The sequence below is a fragment of the Felis catus genome, chromosome D4 (genome assembly GCF_018350175.1).
Source record: "Felis catus isolate Fca126 chromosome D4, F.catus_Fca126_mat1.0, whole genome shotgun sequence".
Classification (NCBI taxonomy): domain Eukaryota; kingdom Metazoa; phylum Chordata; class Mammalia; order Carnivora; family Felidae; genus Felis; species Felis catus.
This window is the reverse complement of record NC_058380.1, coordinates 73284691-73301515: the sequence shown is the minus strand read 5'-3', so window position 1 is coordinate 73301515 and position 16825 is coordinate 73284691. Positions and strand designations below refer to the sequence as shown.

At 42.4% G+C, this 16825-nt stretch overlaps 1 protein-coding gene across 4 annotated transcripts; it reads right to left on the bottom strand.

The window, feature by feature from the left end:
* Positions 1-692: 692 nt before the first annotated feature.
* Positions 693-16816, bottom strand: PRPF4 (pre-mRNA processing factor 4). 4 transcript variants are annotated; one of them, XM_019816360.3, is made up of 14 exons: positions 16639-16816; positions 15694-15874; positions 14467-14653; positions 10647-10734; positions 10047-10126; positions 9781-9874; positions 9222-9316; positions 7999-8057; positions 6954-7077; positions 5257-5346; positions 2732-2854; positions 2514-2621; positions 2305-2423; positions 693-1787 (listed from the first exon to the last, which is right to left on the bottom strand). In XM_019816360.3, the coding sequence occupies exons 1-14, from the start codon at positions 16663-16665 to the stop codon at positions 1594-1596; spliced, it is 1569 nt and encodes a 522-aa protein (XP_019671919.1). In that variant the 5' UTR covers positions 16666-16816; the 3' UTR covers positions 693-1593. The 4 variants fall into 4 exon arrangements, with proteins under 4 accessions (XP_019671919.1, XP_003995814.1, XP_044899185.1 ...); XM_003995765.5 differs by having other exon boundaries at positions 15694-15871; XM_045043250.1 differs by lacking the exon at positions 16639-16816 and adding an exon at positions 16103-16548.
* Between the last annotated feature and the right edge of the window lie 9 nt (positions 16817-16825).

The window sequence follows — 16825 nt, the reverse complement described above, 5'->3', positions numbered from 1 at the left end:
CAAATTGCATGCTAAAACACTAACGTTCACTATTAGTTCATGCATGCATACTACAAAAGTAGTAACAAAGAATTATTTTTCGTGGCCAACTATGGAGGAAACTAGAGCCCATTAATACTTAAATAATAGTGAAATGCCAAGTGCCCAAGAGGGGGTAGAGCTGGTAATTCAGAAGCTTAACAGGTACTCAAAAGATGCAACTATCTGGTTATAATTAAAATTAAATGAAACAGAATATTTAGCTATATCATCACACACTCACAGTTTGCCAAGGAGAGTTAGACAAAGCCACTGTCAAGCTCTCTGGAACTGCAAATGAAAGTGTTTTCAACATTTAAGGAAAAGCCATCATAGAAGCCCTTCTCAAATGCCTTTCTTCTTCCCAATTCCTGTATTTTGTGAGAATGGACTGTGTCCTCCCAGTGCTCAGTGGCCGGACATCTGGGATGGACAGAGGTGAAGGTACCACTGCAGGACCAAGGAGCACGAATGACAGAGTCCAGACACGCCTCGCCGTTAGTCTGGCCCACAGTCCAACAGTCTCTACGAAAAACTATAAGGAGACTGGAACTGGAATAAGCCATATTTAATATCATCCGTTGTATCTCAAACCAAAAACAACAACAAAAAAAGGGGGGGGGGGCTTCTATGGACCGATGGCTGCGATTCAGAAAATGCTTAACGATACAAAGTAAGTTTTTAAAGGACAGTTTTTATGACAGAATTTTACTCTGTAGCAAGTGTGTAATAAAGAAAAAAAAAGAAAAGGTTTATGTTCAGGAATGTCCACTGGGTTTTTTCCAGTCACCTGGACACACAGGGTGCGTCCTCTAACCAACACAGAGGAGGTGGCACGACACAGACTTCACGTTTGTGTCCTACAAGTTTCACTGCATCTTGACACGATGGCCTAGCTTTGGGCTGACATGAAGGATGCCGAACTTCAGAGCAAAATGGAGGATATTTTCTGACAGGGCCAATGTTCAGTTCTGAGCTTCCTGTTGCAGTGAGCATCCCATTTGAACTCAACAGGAAGAGGTAAAATCTTCTTTGCTGCATCGCTCTGAGCACAGCTGTGGTCTACCTCTTCATCTCCCTTCTCAAGGCAGAGGAAAGGTTCCCACTGTCAGGCATTGGTTAACCGGTGTGTGGTGAGAAGTGCCTCTTAAGTTGAGGGCTTCCAGACTACAGGCCAGCCACCTTGCTCTGTGGGTCACATGTAGTCCTGAAGCATGTACCATGTAATGGAAAGCCAAGTTTCAAAATTAAAAATGGAGCCAGTCACAATCCTGAGTGCTGTGAAGGAGGCAACAAGGCATTCAAACAAAAGATTTAACAAAAACAATGTCTACGCAGTCCATGGCAGGGCTTGAAGATGAAAATTAAAATTTCAACTATGAAATGGGCTCATCAACACCCAGAGACTTGGCTGCCTACCTGGAGTGGAGGGAGGCCCGGAGATCCAATTCTTTAGAGGGTCTACACACGATAACTGGCAAAAAACGTGATAGGACAAAAAATATCAATCCCTTTCTTTTGAAAATGGTTCTTAAGGGAGAGCTTGAGGTTAGAGTCCTTTTTCCACGGTCCTGCCTATTCAGCCATCCAGAGCTTGAAGGTCCTGTCATAAGAGCAAGTGGCTATGAGCTGCCCATCGGAAGAAATGTCTAGGCCCATCACTTTGCCTTCATGGCCAGCCAAAGTCTTCAGTGGGGACCAGCCTGGGTGTGTCCAGATCTTGGCTGTGTTGTCGTAAGCACCAGTGAGCAAGAAATTCCCATGGATAGCTTTAAGAGAAAAGGGGAGCTGCTTGAGGAATTCACATATCAAAAGAGCAAAGAAAATAAAAGCACAAAAATCTGCTACAACACATGATTTTGAAAAAGAAGGGATTTCCCCATTTGGAGAAGTCCAACATTCTCATCTACACTCCTATAAGGCCTCCAGGAAAAAGGGACTACAAGCAGACTTAGGGAAACAAGTAACATTATTAAGTTCTTCTGGCTTTTTCCCTGACAATCTGTTCACAGTAATATTAAGGATTCAGTGCTTACAACTTTCATGGAAAACAAAAATGACTCAAAGCATTTATGAAAGTCTTCTTTACTTCCTGAAATAAGAAGCAAGCTGTGCCAGAGCGGTGTCTGAAAATACGCTACGGCGAAGGAAATTAGAATTTGCTCCTTCTTCACCAGAGGCTAAATCCTCTCCTGTCACACTTCCGAGTGAAGCCAAAGCCTAGCCGCATTCCGTGAAGTACAATCTGCCTGTCTTGTGAACGGGCAAACCGGGAGGAAAACTTACGCTCAAACTTGACACCGGTCACTAAGTTCTGATGGGCGGGGATGGTATAGACACAGCGCCGCTGCCGGAGGTCCCACACTTTGCAGGTGTTGTCACCGCTGCCGGTTGCAATGTGGTAGCTGTGGATCAGGTGTAGTATCGAAGTCAGAAACAAAGATACATTCTGACCAATAACCCTTCCCACCCGTCATTCAATGAGTTTATTTTACCCATTGGGGGAGAAATTTATTCCATAGATTTCCTTCAGGTGGCCTTCTAGAAACATGATACACCGTCCTGTACGCAGGTCCCAAACACGACCAAATGCATCCAGTCCCCTGACAAAAGAATTTATAGATGAACAATCTGAATCCATTTCTCCGTGGAAGCAAGCATACATTAGAGGCGAACCACTGAGCTGCCCCTGGCTATGTGGAAGAGGGCTTACCCAGTGCCAGCCAAAGAGCCATCCTGATGGAAGGCGATGTCATACACGCCCATGCTGTGGCCTTCCTGATGTAGGATCTCCTCTTGAGCCTCTAAATCCCATAAGCGCCATGAGCGGTCATAGCTACAAAAAAAATTAATTAGAAATTAACTAGCAGATACTCAGTTCCTACAATGTGTTATAAACACTTGTAACTTAAATTATGCTTCTGAAACTACTTGTACAACCGTATTAACAAGAAATTCTTTTCTGGTATAAACAATACCTCAATGACTAAGCATATCTGTCTTGAGTGCTAACTGGGAAACCATGGACTTCCTAGTAACTTACTTCAGTGGCTATTTTAAGAATACAATTTCCTAAGAATGGCCCAGCAAAGGCCGTTGCCTTCTTTCTTTCTCAGTTCAACTGTTTAAGTTTTTTTACTCACTGACTATTTGTTGGGCCTTCAGCTGATGCTGGGGAGACAAAGAACAATAAGCAAATAGATCAATGCAACAGATGAGAAAGTATAGGAAGAGACCTACACATTTTTGGTCAAAGATATTCAAATGAGACCACTAAAACCATTTCAATAGGGAAAACAAAGTCCCTTTAATAGATGCAACTAGAGGGGCACCTAGATGGCTCAGCTGGTGGAGCATGTGACTCAGTCTCAGGGTCATGAGTTCAAGACCCACGTTGGGGTAGAGATTACTTAAACAAACGTAAAAAGCAAAAAACGAAAAACACCTTAAACAACAAAAACATGTTCGTATAAAGCACTATATGAGAATGTTCATGACACCTTTATTCTGAGTGATCCAAACCTGGAAAAAGCCCAAATGTCCTTCAGTAAGACAAGGGATAAGTAAACTATGGCAGAGTCACACAACTGAATACTCCTCAGCAATAAAAAGAAACTTCTGGGGCAGCTGGATGGCTCAGTCGGTTAAGCATCCGACTTCAGCTCAGGTCATGATCTAGCAGTTTGTGGGTTCGAGCCCTGCATTGGGCTCTGTGCTGGCAGCTCAGAGCCTGGAGCCTGCTTCAGATTCTGTGTCTCCCTCTCTCTGCCTGTCCCCTATTAATGCTGTCTCTGGTCTCTGTCTCTCTTTCAAAAATAAATAAACATTAAAAAAAAAAATTAAAAAAAAAAAAGGAAACATGCAACATAAATGAATCTTAAAAACATTATACTGACTAAAAGCCAGCCACAAACGAATTCATAAAGTATGAACAGACAGAATTAATTTACAGCGATAGAAATCAGATCAGTGGTTGCTCTGGAAGGGGGAGTCCATTGGGAAGGGACATGAAGGAATTTTCTAGGGTGATGGAAATATTCTATTAAAAGGAATGTGGGTTACATGAGTGCATGAAAATAAGTCCATTCTATTACATGTAAATTACATCTCAATTAAAAAGTTCTTTAACACATTCTGCCCTCAATGAACTTACAGAACCAGAAAAGGAAACCAATTTGCACTCTTTTAACAAAGATTTTATTTTTTTTTTTGAAAAAAATTTTAATGTTTATTTTAGAGACAGAGAGTGCTTGTGTGCACAAGCCAGAGAGAGGCAGAGAGAGAGGGAGGAGACACAGAATCCAAAGCAGGCTCCAGGCTCGGAGCTGCCAGCACAGAGCCCGACGCAGGGCTCACAAACTGTGACATCATGACCTGAGCTGAAGTCGGATGCTTAACCGACTAAGCCACCTAGACGGCTCTAAAGATTTTATTTTTAAGTAATCTTTGCACCCAACATGGGCCTTGAACTTATAAATCAGAGATCAAGAGTCACATGTTCTACTGCCTGAGCCAGCCAGGTACTCCAGAAAGGGAGACTGATTTGTAAGCAGAGAGATTACAATACAACGTGTGGCAGAAACAAAACAAAACATTGGTAAAGAGAATATGGGGCACCTAAATGGCTCAGCTGGTTGAGCGTCCAACTCGATTTTGGCTCAGGTCATGACGCCAGGGTCATGGGATTGGACCCCGCATCAGGCTCCACGATGAGCATGGAGCCTGCTTTAGATTCTCTCTGCCCCTCCCCGACTCCCTTAAAAAAGAAAAAAAGTGAAAGTTCTAGTTTTCTGGCAATTAGTGACTGAAATTTCTGATTAACTGCAATTTAAAAGCAAATACACTTGGGGGCACCTGGGTGGCTCAGTTGGTTAAGCACCCAACTTCGGCTCAGGTCATGATCTTGAGGTTTATGGGTTTGAGCCCTGTGTCAGGCTCTGTGCTGACAGCTCAGAGCCTGAAGCCCACTTAGGGTTCGGGGTCTCTCTCTCTCTCTCTGCCCCTACCCTGCTCCTGCTATGTCTCTAAAATAAACAAACATTAAAAAAAAAAAAAACTAAAGAAAAAAATAAAAGCAAATACACTCGGCAATAACTTTATAACACTTTTCAGATTTTGAGTCATTGCAGTCCAAGAAAATCCTACTTGAAGATTTCTGTTCTTAAAATTTACTTGGCAGTTAGTTGTAAAGGTTAACAACATGCCATGGGCCTGTATGAACAGAACAGGATGGCTTACCAAGTGGTGCCCAAGAAACGTCCTGATGGATGCCACATTACACGGGCCACACGTACTGTATGGCCTTCAATATCTGCCACTGGTTCATCACTGAAAAAGAAACAAATACAAGTGAGTGAGCTATTTTACAGTCATAAATGTTCATTGAATTTGTTAACTGTTGTGACCAATGTACCCATTCTGTATGATTTAAGAGACTATGTAACTAAACTCATAGTTTATTAAAAATGCAGGGCCTTTTTTTTTTTTTTTTTTTTTAATTTAAGGAACAATTTATGTTACTTTCCCAAGTTTTAAAAGATTTGGGACTATTTCATGTGCTTACAAGGCAAAACTGCCCAAAGTATTTCGATAAACAACTATCTATCTTTCTATATCTCAATTCACTGTGATAATCAACTCTTTAATTTTTAAATGTTTATTTGTTTTTGAGAGAGAGACACAGTGAAAGAGGAGGGGCAGAGAGCCTGATGCAGGGCTGCAACTCACGAACTTTGAAATCGTGACCTGAGCTTAAGTCAGATGCCCAACCAACTGAGCCACCCAGGTGCCCCGATAATCAACTCTTAATGCTGTTCTCATTTACGATTAGAGAAAAATAAAAGATAATTCAGCCTGACAAGCAAAATAGTCTCCTTACACCAAAGGAGTGTTAAGATTCTAGAAAGAAAACATACTTTGATAGAGATATGAAGCTACAGAAATCAAACAGTTTTGGTGCAAGTGGATTACAGATAAATTTTCCTCAAACTTTAGCTTGTTGAAGGATCCACATGAAAAAAGGAACTCCTAAATAGACGCTTAGTTTCGTTTTGGTAACCATTAAATTCTCCTCCCCAGTAATCACAGAAAAAAAGTTCTGAAACACCAGTGAAAGGAAATAAACACAAACCCTAAGGAGGGCAATTAAAAAGGGAACTTTGTCAATGTGCATACATAGAGCTAATCAAAGCCCTAGGGGAACAAATATTGCTAAGTGATATGAAGCCAATTAAAACTTGCTCTGCTCAGAAGACAGACCCTATCTGGCAAAGGATGGAGAAACTAATTAGCCCTCTACAGAAACCTGGAATTAAAGTCTCATGTGCTTTCCCAAAGAAAAAAAAAAAACAACTAAGCAACTGAATTCAGATTTCTTTTAGCCAGCAAAGTGCTTTCAAGAATTTTTTGGAATACAACCATCATAAACATGTTAAAAACAACAACAACATCAACTGTTATAACGGGAGAATACAGGCTAGGCAAAGGAGGAAGCGGTTGGGAGGAGACATCAGTTCCTTGGCAAGACTGTCAGACAGAACTTCACTTTCCTCTCCCCTGTGCCCATCTGCTAGGAACCAATGTGCTGCCAAGAATATTATCTTTAGTCAATCTACCAAATGGTGCATTTCTCCAATGTCAATGTATTGCATAGGAGGTGCAAATATATCTTTCCAGAATAACTGGAGTGGGAAAACAATGGCCACTATGTTAGAGGCAAAAATCGAGGTCCAAAGTTAACAAATAAGAAAAACCGGACCCAACTCCTTTGGTGAGAACAGGTCTAAGAAAGAAATCCTACATTCCACATTCACACCAAGCTCCCTGGACTCTCAAGATCATCTCTGGAGTTAAATGCCAGGTTTTCAGGTCCCAAGGACCAACCAAGCAATTATTTACCTTAGTGACTGCAGTATCGACAGAACAGTAATATTTACCTGTCAAGGCTCCAAAGCTTCACAGAACCATCAGCAGCACAAGACGCCAGATTGACATCTTTCTGGTCCAAGGAGACAGTGGATTTTGGATGGAATACAATTGCTCCTACGTTTGTGTTATGGCCTGAAGGGGTGTAAGAGATGAAAGTTAAAGGGTCCCCACTCGTTTTTTTTTTTTTTAATTTATTCCCCTCCCTTCCCAGAAGCGGGTCCCTACTCCTTATAATTTATGTGTGAAAACAGACTATGATGAGTAACACAGACAAGTATTGGAGAACATGTGGACAGATAAGAGTAGTAAAGTGACTACTCAACTATTAAAAAAAAAACTGTTTTAACTTAAATCAATATTTAAATTACAAGGGTGCCTGGGTGGCTCAGTTGGTTGAGCGTCTGACTCTTGGTTTCAGCTCAGGTCATGATCTCAGTTGAGTTTGAACCCTGTTCTGGGCTCTGCACTGGCAGAGTGGAGTCTGCTTGGGATTCTGTCTTCCTCCCTCTCTGCCCTTCCCCCACTCATGCTCTTTCTCAAAATAAAAGATAAACTTAAAACAAAACATTTAAATTACATTAAAAAAAGCAAAACAAAGGGGCACCTGGGTGGCTCAGTCGGTCAAGTGTCCAACTCTTGATTTCAGCTCAGGTCATGATCTCAGGGTTTCCTGAGTTCGAGCCCCATATCGGGCTCCATGCTGACAATGCAAAGCCTGCTTCAGATTCTCTCTGCTCCCTCACCCTCACACTGACTCTCTCTCAAAATAAATAAACTTAAAATAAAAAAGGTGCAAAACACAAACAACCTTTATTTATTTGGTCTAGAGACTGTACAATGCCAGAGTGGGGTTGTACACAAGAGAATAGTGGTTTGTGTATAAGGTCATTATGTTCCCACCTTGTGGTCAGAGAAAACCAAACCCTGTCAATTCAAATCAAAAATTAATCTTGTGTGCACTGGGTCTGAGTGTCAGGCAGAGTATTAGTTTCACTGTCTGAAGAGGGTTCACGCTGGGAAAACAAGTGACATATAAACAAGATTCTAACTCACCTCGGAGAGTGTGAAGGAGGTTGCAATCGGGAACAGACCAGAGCTTGCAAAGCCCACTCCTATCAAATACAAAGGAAAGCATCTCAGCCAGGGTTGGTCTGGGAAGGAAAAGGTACCTTGGTAACATTCCTAAAGCACAATCTCTTCTCACCCCCAAAAAACTTTACAGTGGCACACAGAAAAAGAAAGCTTATCGTTTGATGGTTTACAGAAGAAAGCTATATGCACGTCTCACGCAACCCGAGGCCTCTACAGGACTGTAGTTAATATAGCACAAGCTATTCTCCTCAACGTCTAGAGTGATCGGTGAGGAAAAATAGGACAAATTAAACTATCCAACAGTAATATTAATAATCATACTAACTCCTTAAATATGAAGAGCACTTTACTACTTACAAAGTCCCTAAAATTTTTTAAAAAGACTTTATTTCAGAAAATTTCCAACAAATTACTTTTATTCCTATCATCTCAGTGATCCTTATAATAGACCTGTGAGGTACATAATGTGGGAACGATCATTTCTACTTCTAAGGAAGGTAGCGGAGGCTTGGAGAGGCGGGGGGATTTGTGTAGGTCCTTTGCTTTCTCCTGAAGCAGGCTCAATTTCTATCTAGTCAAGTAGTTCCTGTGCATGCAAAGTAAGGAAGTTTCTCTTCTCACTTGATGGCCATGTCCCAGGAAAATAACTGAATCACTAACTAGAACAACAAAATTATCACATCCTAAGGGCTTTCTGCATATGTGGCAATAACTAGAAAACAACAACAACAAACAGTAATTCGTGTTTACTGAGTCCTTACCACATAAGGCGCACTATTAAGGTAAAATGGTTTACAACGTTATCTCATCCTCCTTTACACATGAGGCAACTGAAGCTTACAGAGTACCTTGCCTGGGCTATCTAACTTAAAAAGAAAAGCTATACTGAGGTGTGGATACTGGTCAGTCTATAAATCCACTATTTATCTGCTCCAAAATGCTAGCATCAAGAGGATGACTGACGTGTCATGGATCTCTGGTGTCCCTTGTGAACAGGCAGAAGTATTATACCCAGACTATCTTGTGTAATATAAGGGGAAAGTACTGGCATCTCTAGTTTGGTACGATCATGAGAAGCAGAGGAAAAGGACACAGAAATGAGCACCTAAGAAAAAGGCTGACCCCCCACCCCCCCGAACCTATCCTCCATTTAGGAAAAAATATCACGGTAAAATGGGACTTACCAACAAGCTGTGGCCAGCATTTTGGAATTAGGACTAAAGTGGCAGTAGGAGATAGGCCGATCATCCCCAATCTGACTGCAGAAATTATTCAAAGACTTAAAAAAAAAAAAAAAAAAAAAGACAAACAGTCATCATTAATAGGCTGATCCAAGAGTTTTTTGGTTTTTCCACAAAAAAAACAACTTTCTGGTTTTAGTCACCCTCCCACCCCCACAAGATTCTTTTACACTTTTGTTGTTAGGAGATACTTATGTTAACGAATGGAGTTAAGGCTCACCTGGAACTCACATGCTGTCTTTTACACTAGCAGTATCACTAGTTTCTGGGTCAGCTCAACACACCCAGGAAAACCATAGAGAGAGCTAAAGTACAGCTTTGACATATTCAAGGGGAACTGAAGTGTAGACCCACAGGCCTCTGTTAAGTCCTAATTACAGCAGGTTCCTGCCACCTTAACTGCCACAGTTGCCTGTACCTTCCAAGAGGCAGGCCGAAGTAGGAAATCTAATGTGTAGTTAAGAGCCCTTAATATATTAGACAATCACTGAGAGCATCTTACCCGGAGAGATTTGTGCAGCTCTTGCATCTGGGAGGTCCTCGTTGTCTCTGGAATCTCTTTATGGAGACGGGCCTCTTCTAAGCGTTTCATTGCCCTGTGACACAGAAACATTACTGTGAACAGACAGACTGGAAACAAAGGTCCACACAAGTATTCCAACCATCAGTTTCATTTAAGAACCACCAGTCTTTATAAAACAGATCATCACTGCTTAAGAGAAAACAAGAAAAAATATGCTTCTTTCTCCTTCTAGAGGCTCTCTGTACCTTGGCAGCGAATAATTAGCAATCCACAGTCTAGCAACCTTCAGGCTGTTTGGTCCTTCATGGTACCAGGTTTGTTGATACTGAAATTTAAATTAAGAGCAGAAATGTTAAGTCTGAAGCATTCCTGCTCCTCATAGCTGTCAGTTCTCTATTGTAACTGTCTAGAAAAAAGGTGAATTAGTTCAGTCATAGGATGAAATCAGGTGTGTGTGCTTTTTACTGCGTGTGTGTTTTAAAGTAGGCTCCATGCCCAATGTGGGGCTTGAACTCACAAACCTGAGATCAAGAGTCATATGCTCCACCGACTGAACCAGCCAGGTGCCCCTCTACTGTGTTTTTATGAACTCTTATTGGATGGCTTCCGGTTCCTTGTTAGAAGTTACACTAGGAATGCTATGATTTTTTCCATGTGTTGAAACCTACCTACCTTCATTTATACCCACACAGGAACCACAAACTATGGTCAACAACTATTCCTGAATGGTAGAATCCTCAAAACTTCCCTTCCCTCTAGCAAAGCAAACCCTGAAAACAGAAAATGAGAGAACTAACCCCTCATTTCCTTCATTTTATTACTGTGACGCCAAAGACATATTTTACCTCTTCTTTGGACTTCTTAGATTTCTCATCATCTTTTTTGGTCTTTTTTAAGGCATCAGTACCAACCACTGAGAGGATATTTCTCAACCTGTAACAAAAAAGATCAGAATTTAAATGGAGTTGAGATAAAGCTAGGAAAAATGTATCTAAGAAGGGAGAAAGCTTGCCCTACTCTCTCCATTTAAGGCAATGTTAAGAGTCATATCATGCCTAAACTTCCAGCATGATTTTTCTTTTTTAAAGTTTATTCATTTTTTTAGTAATCTCTAGATCCAATGTGAGACTCGAACTCACGACCCCAAGAACCAAGAGTCACATGCTCTACCAAATGAGCCACCCAGGCATCCCTCCAGTGTGATTTCTTTCACTCGGTCTTCTTTATTTAGAGATTGCTTAAATTGGACTATAAGCAATTACTGTTTTCAGTTTAGAGTCAACAAGCCCCAACACTGCTACCACTTGGTCTGTGAAGACAGCCAACCTTTGCTCCATGCCACAATGTGCTGGATTATGCACTGAGGTGCTAAGTGTACAAAAATGACTAAGTAGCAGTTCTTCATTCCAAGTAGCATAATCCTGGGGGTTGGGAACGGGGGTGGAGAAGGTAGATGGACAGAAAGTAACAGGGAACCACAATACGTTATAGTAAGTATTGACAGTGGTAAGTGCTGGGCACTGAGGGGAAACAAAAGAAATACCTAACCTAGGCTTGAAGGGAAAATCAGGGATGGTTTCAGAGAGGTGTTCCCTACACTGAGTCCTCAATTAGTAAGGTCGACAGGTCAAGAATGAGACAACTGAAGCTGAGGGTTCAACAAATGCAAAGGTCTGGAGACAGCAAAACATGTTGAACTTGGAATCACAAATAGTTCAGTACGGCTGGAGCACCGAGTGCCGGAAAAGGGCTGGTGAAAGCTAGGGCTACAAACAGAAGTAGGGGCCAGGTCACAAAGAGCTCCTCATGCCATGGTAAAGACGGTTTACCTTTGAGAAAGATCCCTGGGGAAGTAGAGAGAATGGACTGAAGAGGGAATAAGAAAGGCAGGGAAATCAGTCTACTATTTAGGAATCCCCGGAGTCTTAATGGTGGTCTGAATTAAGACAGAGGCAGTAGGGACTCGAGACATTCACCTAAGGGTCGCCATAGTAAGACTTTGCTGTTGGTTGGAAGATAAACAACACTAAAAGTATACCCTTTGTAAATGCTATTGAGAGAGTAACATTCTATGAGAGGTAATAAAGAAGGGGCTTACTTTATAAGGGGTCAGGTGATAAGAGTCTTCTTTGAGAAGGTGGCATTTATGCTGAAACCAAAAGAATAAAAAGGCTTTAAAAGGCAAGAGAGGGGAGGGGTGCCTGGGTGGCTCAGTTGGTTAAGCATCCAACTTTGGCTCAGGTCCTGATCTCATGGTTTGTGGGTTCGAGCCCCACGTCGGGCTCTGTGCTGACAGCTCAGAGCCTGGAGTCTGCTTCAGATTCTGTGTCTCCCTCTCTCTCTGCCCCTCCCTGCTCCCACTCTGTCTCTCTCTCTCAAAAGTGAACAAACATTTAAAAAAAAAAAGGCAAAAAGAAATATTAAGTGGAAAAACAGAAAAAGAGTTTGAGTATTCCAGGAAGACCCTTAAGGCTACTAAGTCTATTAAATTGGGGAAGAAAGGCACAAAAGATTAAAGAGTATGATCCTGGGGCACCTGGGTGGCGCAGTCGGTTAAGCGTCCAACTTCAGCCAGGTCACGATCTCGCGGTCCGGGAGTTCAAGCCCCGCGTCAGGCTCTGGGCTGATGGCTCAGAGCCTGGAGCCTGTTTCCGATTCTGTGTCTGCCTCTCTCTCTGCCCCTCCCCTGTTCATGCTCTGTCTCTCTCTGTCCCAAAAATAAACGTTGAAAAATAAAATTAAAAAAAAAAATAAAGAGTATGATCCACAGTTTTTTTTTTACTCCATGTTGTTGTTGTTTTTTTTTAATGTTTATTTATTTTGAGTGAGACAGAGTGAGAGAGAAGAAGGAAAGGCAGGGAGAGAGAGGGAGTGTAGGGAGAGAGAGGGAGAGGGAGAGGGAGAAATGTCTCAAGCAGGCCCCATGCTCAGTCAGGAGCCTGATGTAGGGCTCGATCCCATGACTCTGGGATCATGACCTGAGATGAAATCCAGAGTCAGACTGAGCCACACAAGCACCCCTACTCTATGTTTAATAAGAAGACACTGTTGGATTTTAAGCAAGCAATACCACAAGTCTGGGACTATTACAATCATCTAGGTGTGAAAGCAATGAAGGTAGAAAAAAGAGGAGGTAGATTTGGGTACAAATCTAGAACAGACTAGATTTTGCTGATGGATTACAAAGGAGGTAAGGCAACTGAAAACTGTGAATGGTAATGTTATTTAAAAGGAGAATAGGAGAAGGGAGGGAAACAGATGAGTTGATTTATACATGTCCAATTTGAAGTACCTACAGAATATCTAGGCTACAAAGAGGGACCTGGGAGTCCTCAGAATATACGTGGTAAACAATGCCACAGGAGTGGATCTCAACACCCAGGATGAGTGTAGAATCAAGACAAAGAACTGCAGTATATAAAGGTTAGGCAGGCAAAAAAAAGAGGCTTAGAAGAATTAGCCAGAGAAATAGGAGAAAAATTAGGATTTGGTTTACGAAAGGGAGTGTTTCAAAGAGGGAGTGGCTTACAGTGTACCAGGGCTATTCTCAGTAAAGATAAATTAGTGACCTTAATAAAAAGCAACTTCAATGTGGCAGTGGTCGGTTTGTTGATGAATAAATGAGGGGTAAGGGCCCAAAGAAAGTAAATGCAGTAAGTGAGGAGTAGCTGGGCCTCAAGGAAAAGGGGACGGGGGGGAGGGGCAGGCTGTCATCCATGCTTCAGAGGAGCTCATCACACCCAGGGCTCATGGCTCAGTTCTCCTAGTGCCAGGGGTAGGCAAGCGGTGACACAGAGCACCTCCTCCAACACTGTGCTCTGGTAGAGAAAGCACTGACTGGTCCCCTCCCCAAGTTCCACTCTTCTGAAGTACCGTTTGCACCCCTCCCCCACTAGGACAACCAGCCCCCTCCCATCTGGGAGCTGCCTTTTCTGTCTGTCCTTTAGCCCTTCTTGGCCCCCAGCTACCTGCCCAGAGCTGCCCCCTCTTCTCTGCTCCTCCCACCTTGTGGCCAGCCAGCCTGGTTTTGTAAGATACTGGGTTGGTACACAGTGTTGTTGTTTTTTTTTCCCCTTGTTATTTAAACAGGCCCAACATTATTGGTTCTATTTAATGGACACGAGATAATGGGAGAGGTTTAGTGACTAAATGCACAGACCATGCAAACCAGGAAAAAAAAAATGATGAAAGGGAGAGATGGGACAGTGGACAGAAAGACAAGGGAGGTCCTCATAACTGTGTATGACTAGCCTGTCACTAAGAGACTCTGTGACCTTAAAATCACAAGAGGAACATCATCTGAAGAATAACCTTTCAATAATAACCAAAAAGTACTTATCGTTATGTTTTATGTCACTGACAAAGAAAGCGTGTTGTCTAAATGTTCCAAGTTCGACAACAAATATTTACCCAACTCATAATTCCATACTGGGGAAGGGGGGTTCGTATATTAACACCCTATTCATAGTTTAGAAAAAAAAATTAGTAATGGAGTAAAAAACTGGCCTACTTAGATCATGGGCTAGACTATATAAAAACAACTGAGTAACATATTTTATTAACGTTACCTAAGACGTTCTATCAAAGTTTTACTACAAATATCAACTGAAATTGGAAAGTAGAACCTTGTGATTAAAGATGAGGGTAAAAATTTAGAAAGGGCACCTTTCTCTTCTTTCAGCCGGACCCTCTCCAAAGAGTGTGATGGGCTCCCCCAAAGCTCTAAGGCAAGCCTTGACCTCTGAGTCATCAGTGGAAACATTGATTTGCCGGGCTCGCTTTCTTCTCTCAAACTCGGCTAATACTTCAGCCTGTCGTTCACTGATGTGCTCTTCAATTTCAAACACCTCTCCTATAAAAAGAACAGGCAATATCAGCATAATCACCAGATCTTCTTCAAATAGGAGAAAAAATGTCTTACAATTGGAGTCTGTGTATACCTCTAGGAACTAATCTAGTACATAAATTCATAGTTTACTGTTTCTCAGTTTATTAGATTGTGTCAAACACAAAAAACTAAATGGCACAGCTTTAAAAGGCAGGAAAATTGGGGGGGCCTGGGTGGTCAAGTCGGTTGAGTTGTCTGACTCTTGATTTTGGCTCAGGTCATGATCCCGGGGTTGTGGGATCAAGCCCTATGTCGGGCACCGCACTGAGTGTGGAGCCTGCTTGGGATTCTTTCTCTCCCTCCTTCCCTCTGACCCCTCCCCTGCTCACGCACGCACTCTCTCTCTCAAAAATAAAAACAATCTGTACATCACAGTTTCATTTATGAAAAAAATTACAAATTTTTACAGCTTTATTAAATTATTGAAAAGCCCAGTTAATAAGGATTACAACATTTTCTACTTCACACATTTCTAGTTTCATTTCTTTCAAAATAAAAATAACTATTAGTTTTGTGACTTAAAACATATTTCATTGAGAGCGAAAACTGCAGAACTAAAAGGAGAGAATGGTACAAACCACAGTAGCTTCAAATCAATGCCAGAACTATGTTAGATCTTCAGAAGACAAATGGAATCAATTTGAATCCAAACACATACTTATTAGGGGTGTATGGGTCAGTTAAGCTTGCAACTCAGGTTTACTTTCTGCTTAGGTTCATGAGTTTGAGTCCCACATCGGGCTCTGTGCTGAACAGGGCCCCACCCACTCGAATTCTCTCTCTCAAAATAAATAAACTTCAATATACACTGAATAAATTCCTGGTAAAATTACTAACAAGTGAATGGGAGAAAAACTGTATAAAAGGTTTTAAGAAAAAGTCTCTCTGGATGTTGCTAACTGGGGTAGTAGGCAAAGGATGGCCTTATAAAGATGCAAATTTAATTGAGAATTTTTTGACATTATAAAACAAAGATAATGAGGGACTCACAATTTGCATCTTACCAGAGGTTATGTTAATATTTCCTGCTTCAATTCCAGCTTTAAGTCCTTCTTTTCCCAAAATCCCAGACTCTCCTTTGGCCAGACGCTCCCTCTCCTTCTCTTCCAAACTTCCGTAATAGATATGTGGTTTCTTCACAACAGGAGCAACTAAGTCATCAGGTGCCTTAGTTTTGGTTGCCTGCTAAATCAAAGACCTGGATTAACTTAAGGCTCAGTCTTAGCAATTCACTAGGCTTCCCCCAAAGGATGGAGCTTCAATCCTATTTCCTCCCCAAAGGACAAGCTGGACACCAGTTAAGGTATTTTCACTGATTGGCCGGGGGGGGGGGGGGGGGGGGGGGGGGGAGGGGGGTCTCTTAATCACTTAAGTTTTGCAGATAGGAAGAGGCTGGAAAAACTAGTGAATTACTTTTGGTAATTTTTCTATCAAAGGTTTGCTTTGGCACATGTTTACATCATTCGGTGGCAATCTCTTCTTGGGTTTTATGAAACACCCGAGGCTTCGGCTCATCCCAGGGGAAAGAAAGGAAAACAAATAACCAACGCAATTATTAAGGGGGAACAAGTTAGTTACCGGCCTACACATTTCAAACGTTTTCAGTCGTAAGGCAACGGACATGAAGTTTGAAGGCCTTATTACAATTAAGAAGTCTGACACAGACATGCATCTGGGCCGCAACACTACTCCCTTTCAGAGCTCCGTTTTTGGACCAGTCGGAAGAGGTATTTACCGTTAGGGGCTGTAGTGAGAGATGCAAATCAACTAAAACACAGGCAAGCACTCAGAGATCAGGAAAACGCTGCAGCGCTAAGGCAGGACCGAGTCTCGCAGCCTTTCACCCCAGTCCTCCACCGCCTTAGCCCGTTCCCGAGCGGCCCCAACCCCCAAGAACACCCTCCCAGCCCCCTTCGCGCTTTCTTGCCGGAGCGAGCTGACATCCGTACCGTGGAGGAGGCTCGTGAGGAAGCCATGCTGAGCTCTGGAGCCGCGAAACCCCAGCCGAAGCCGAGATCTGCGTTTCAGACCGTCCACCGCGCGCCCAGCAAAGCGGAAGTACGTCACCGACCGGAAGTGGGCCGAGGGCCGACGCAGCGTCCTGGGTGACGGGTAGCATGATGGGAATCGTAGTAG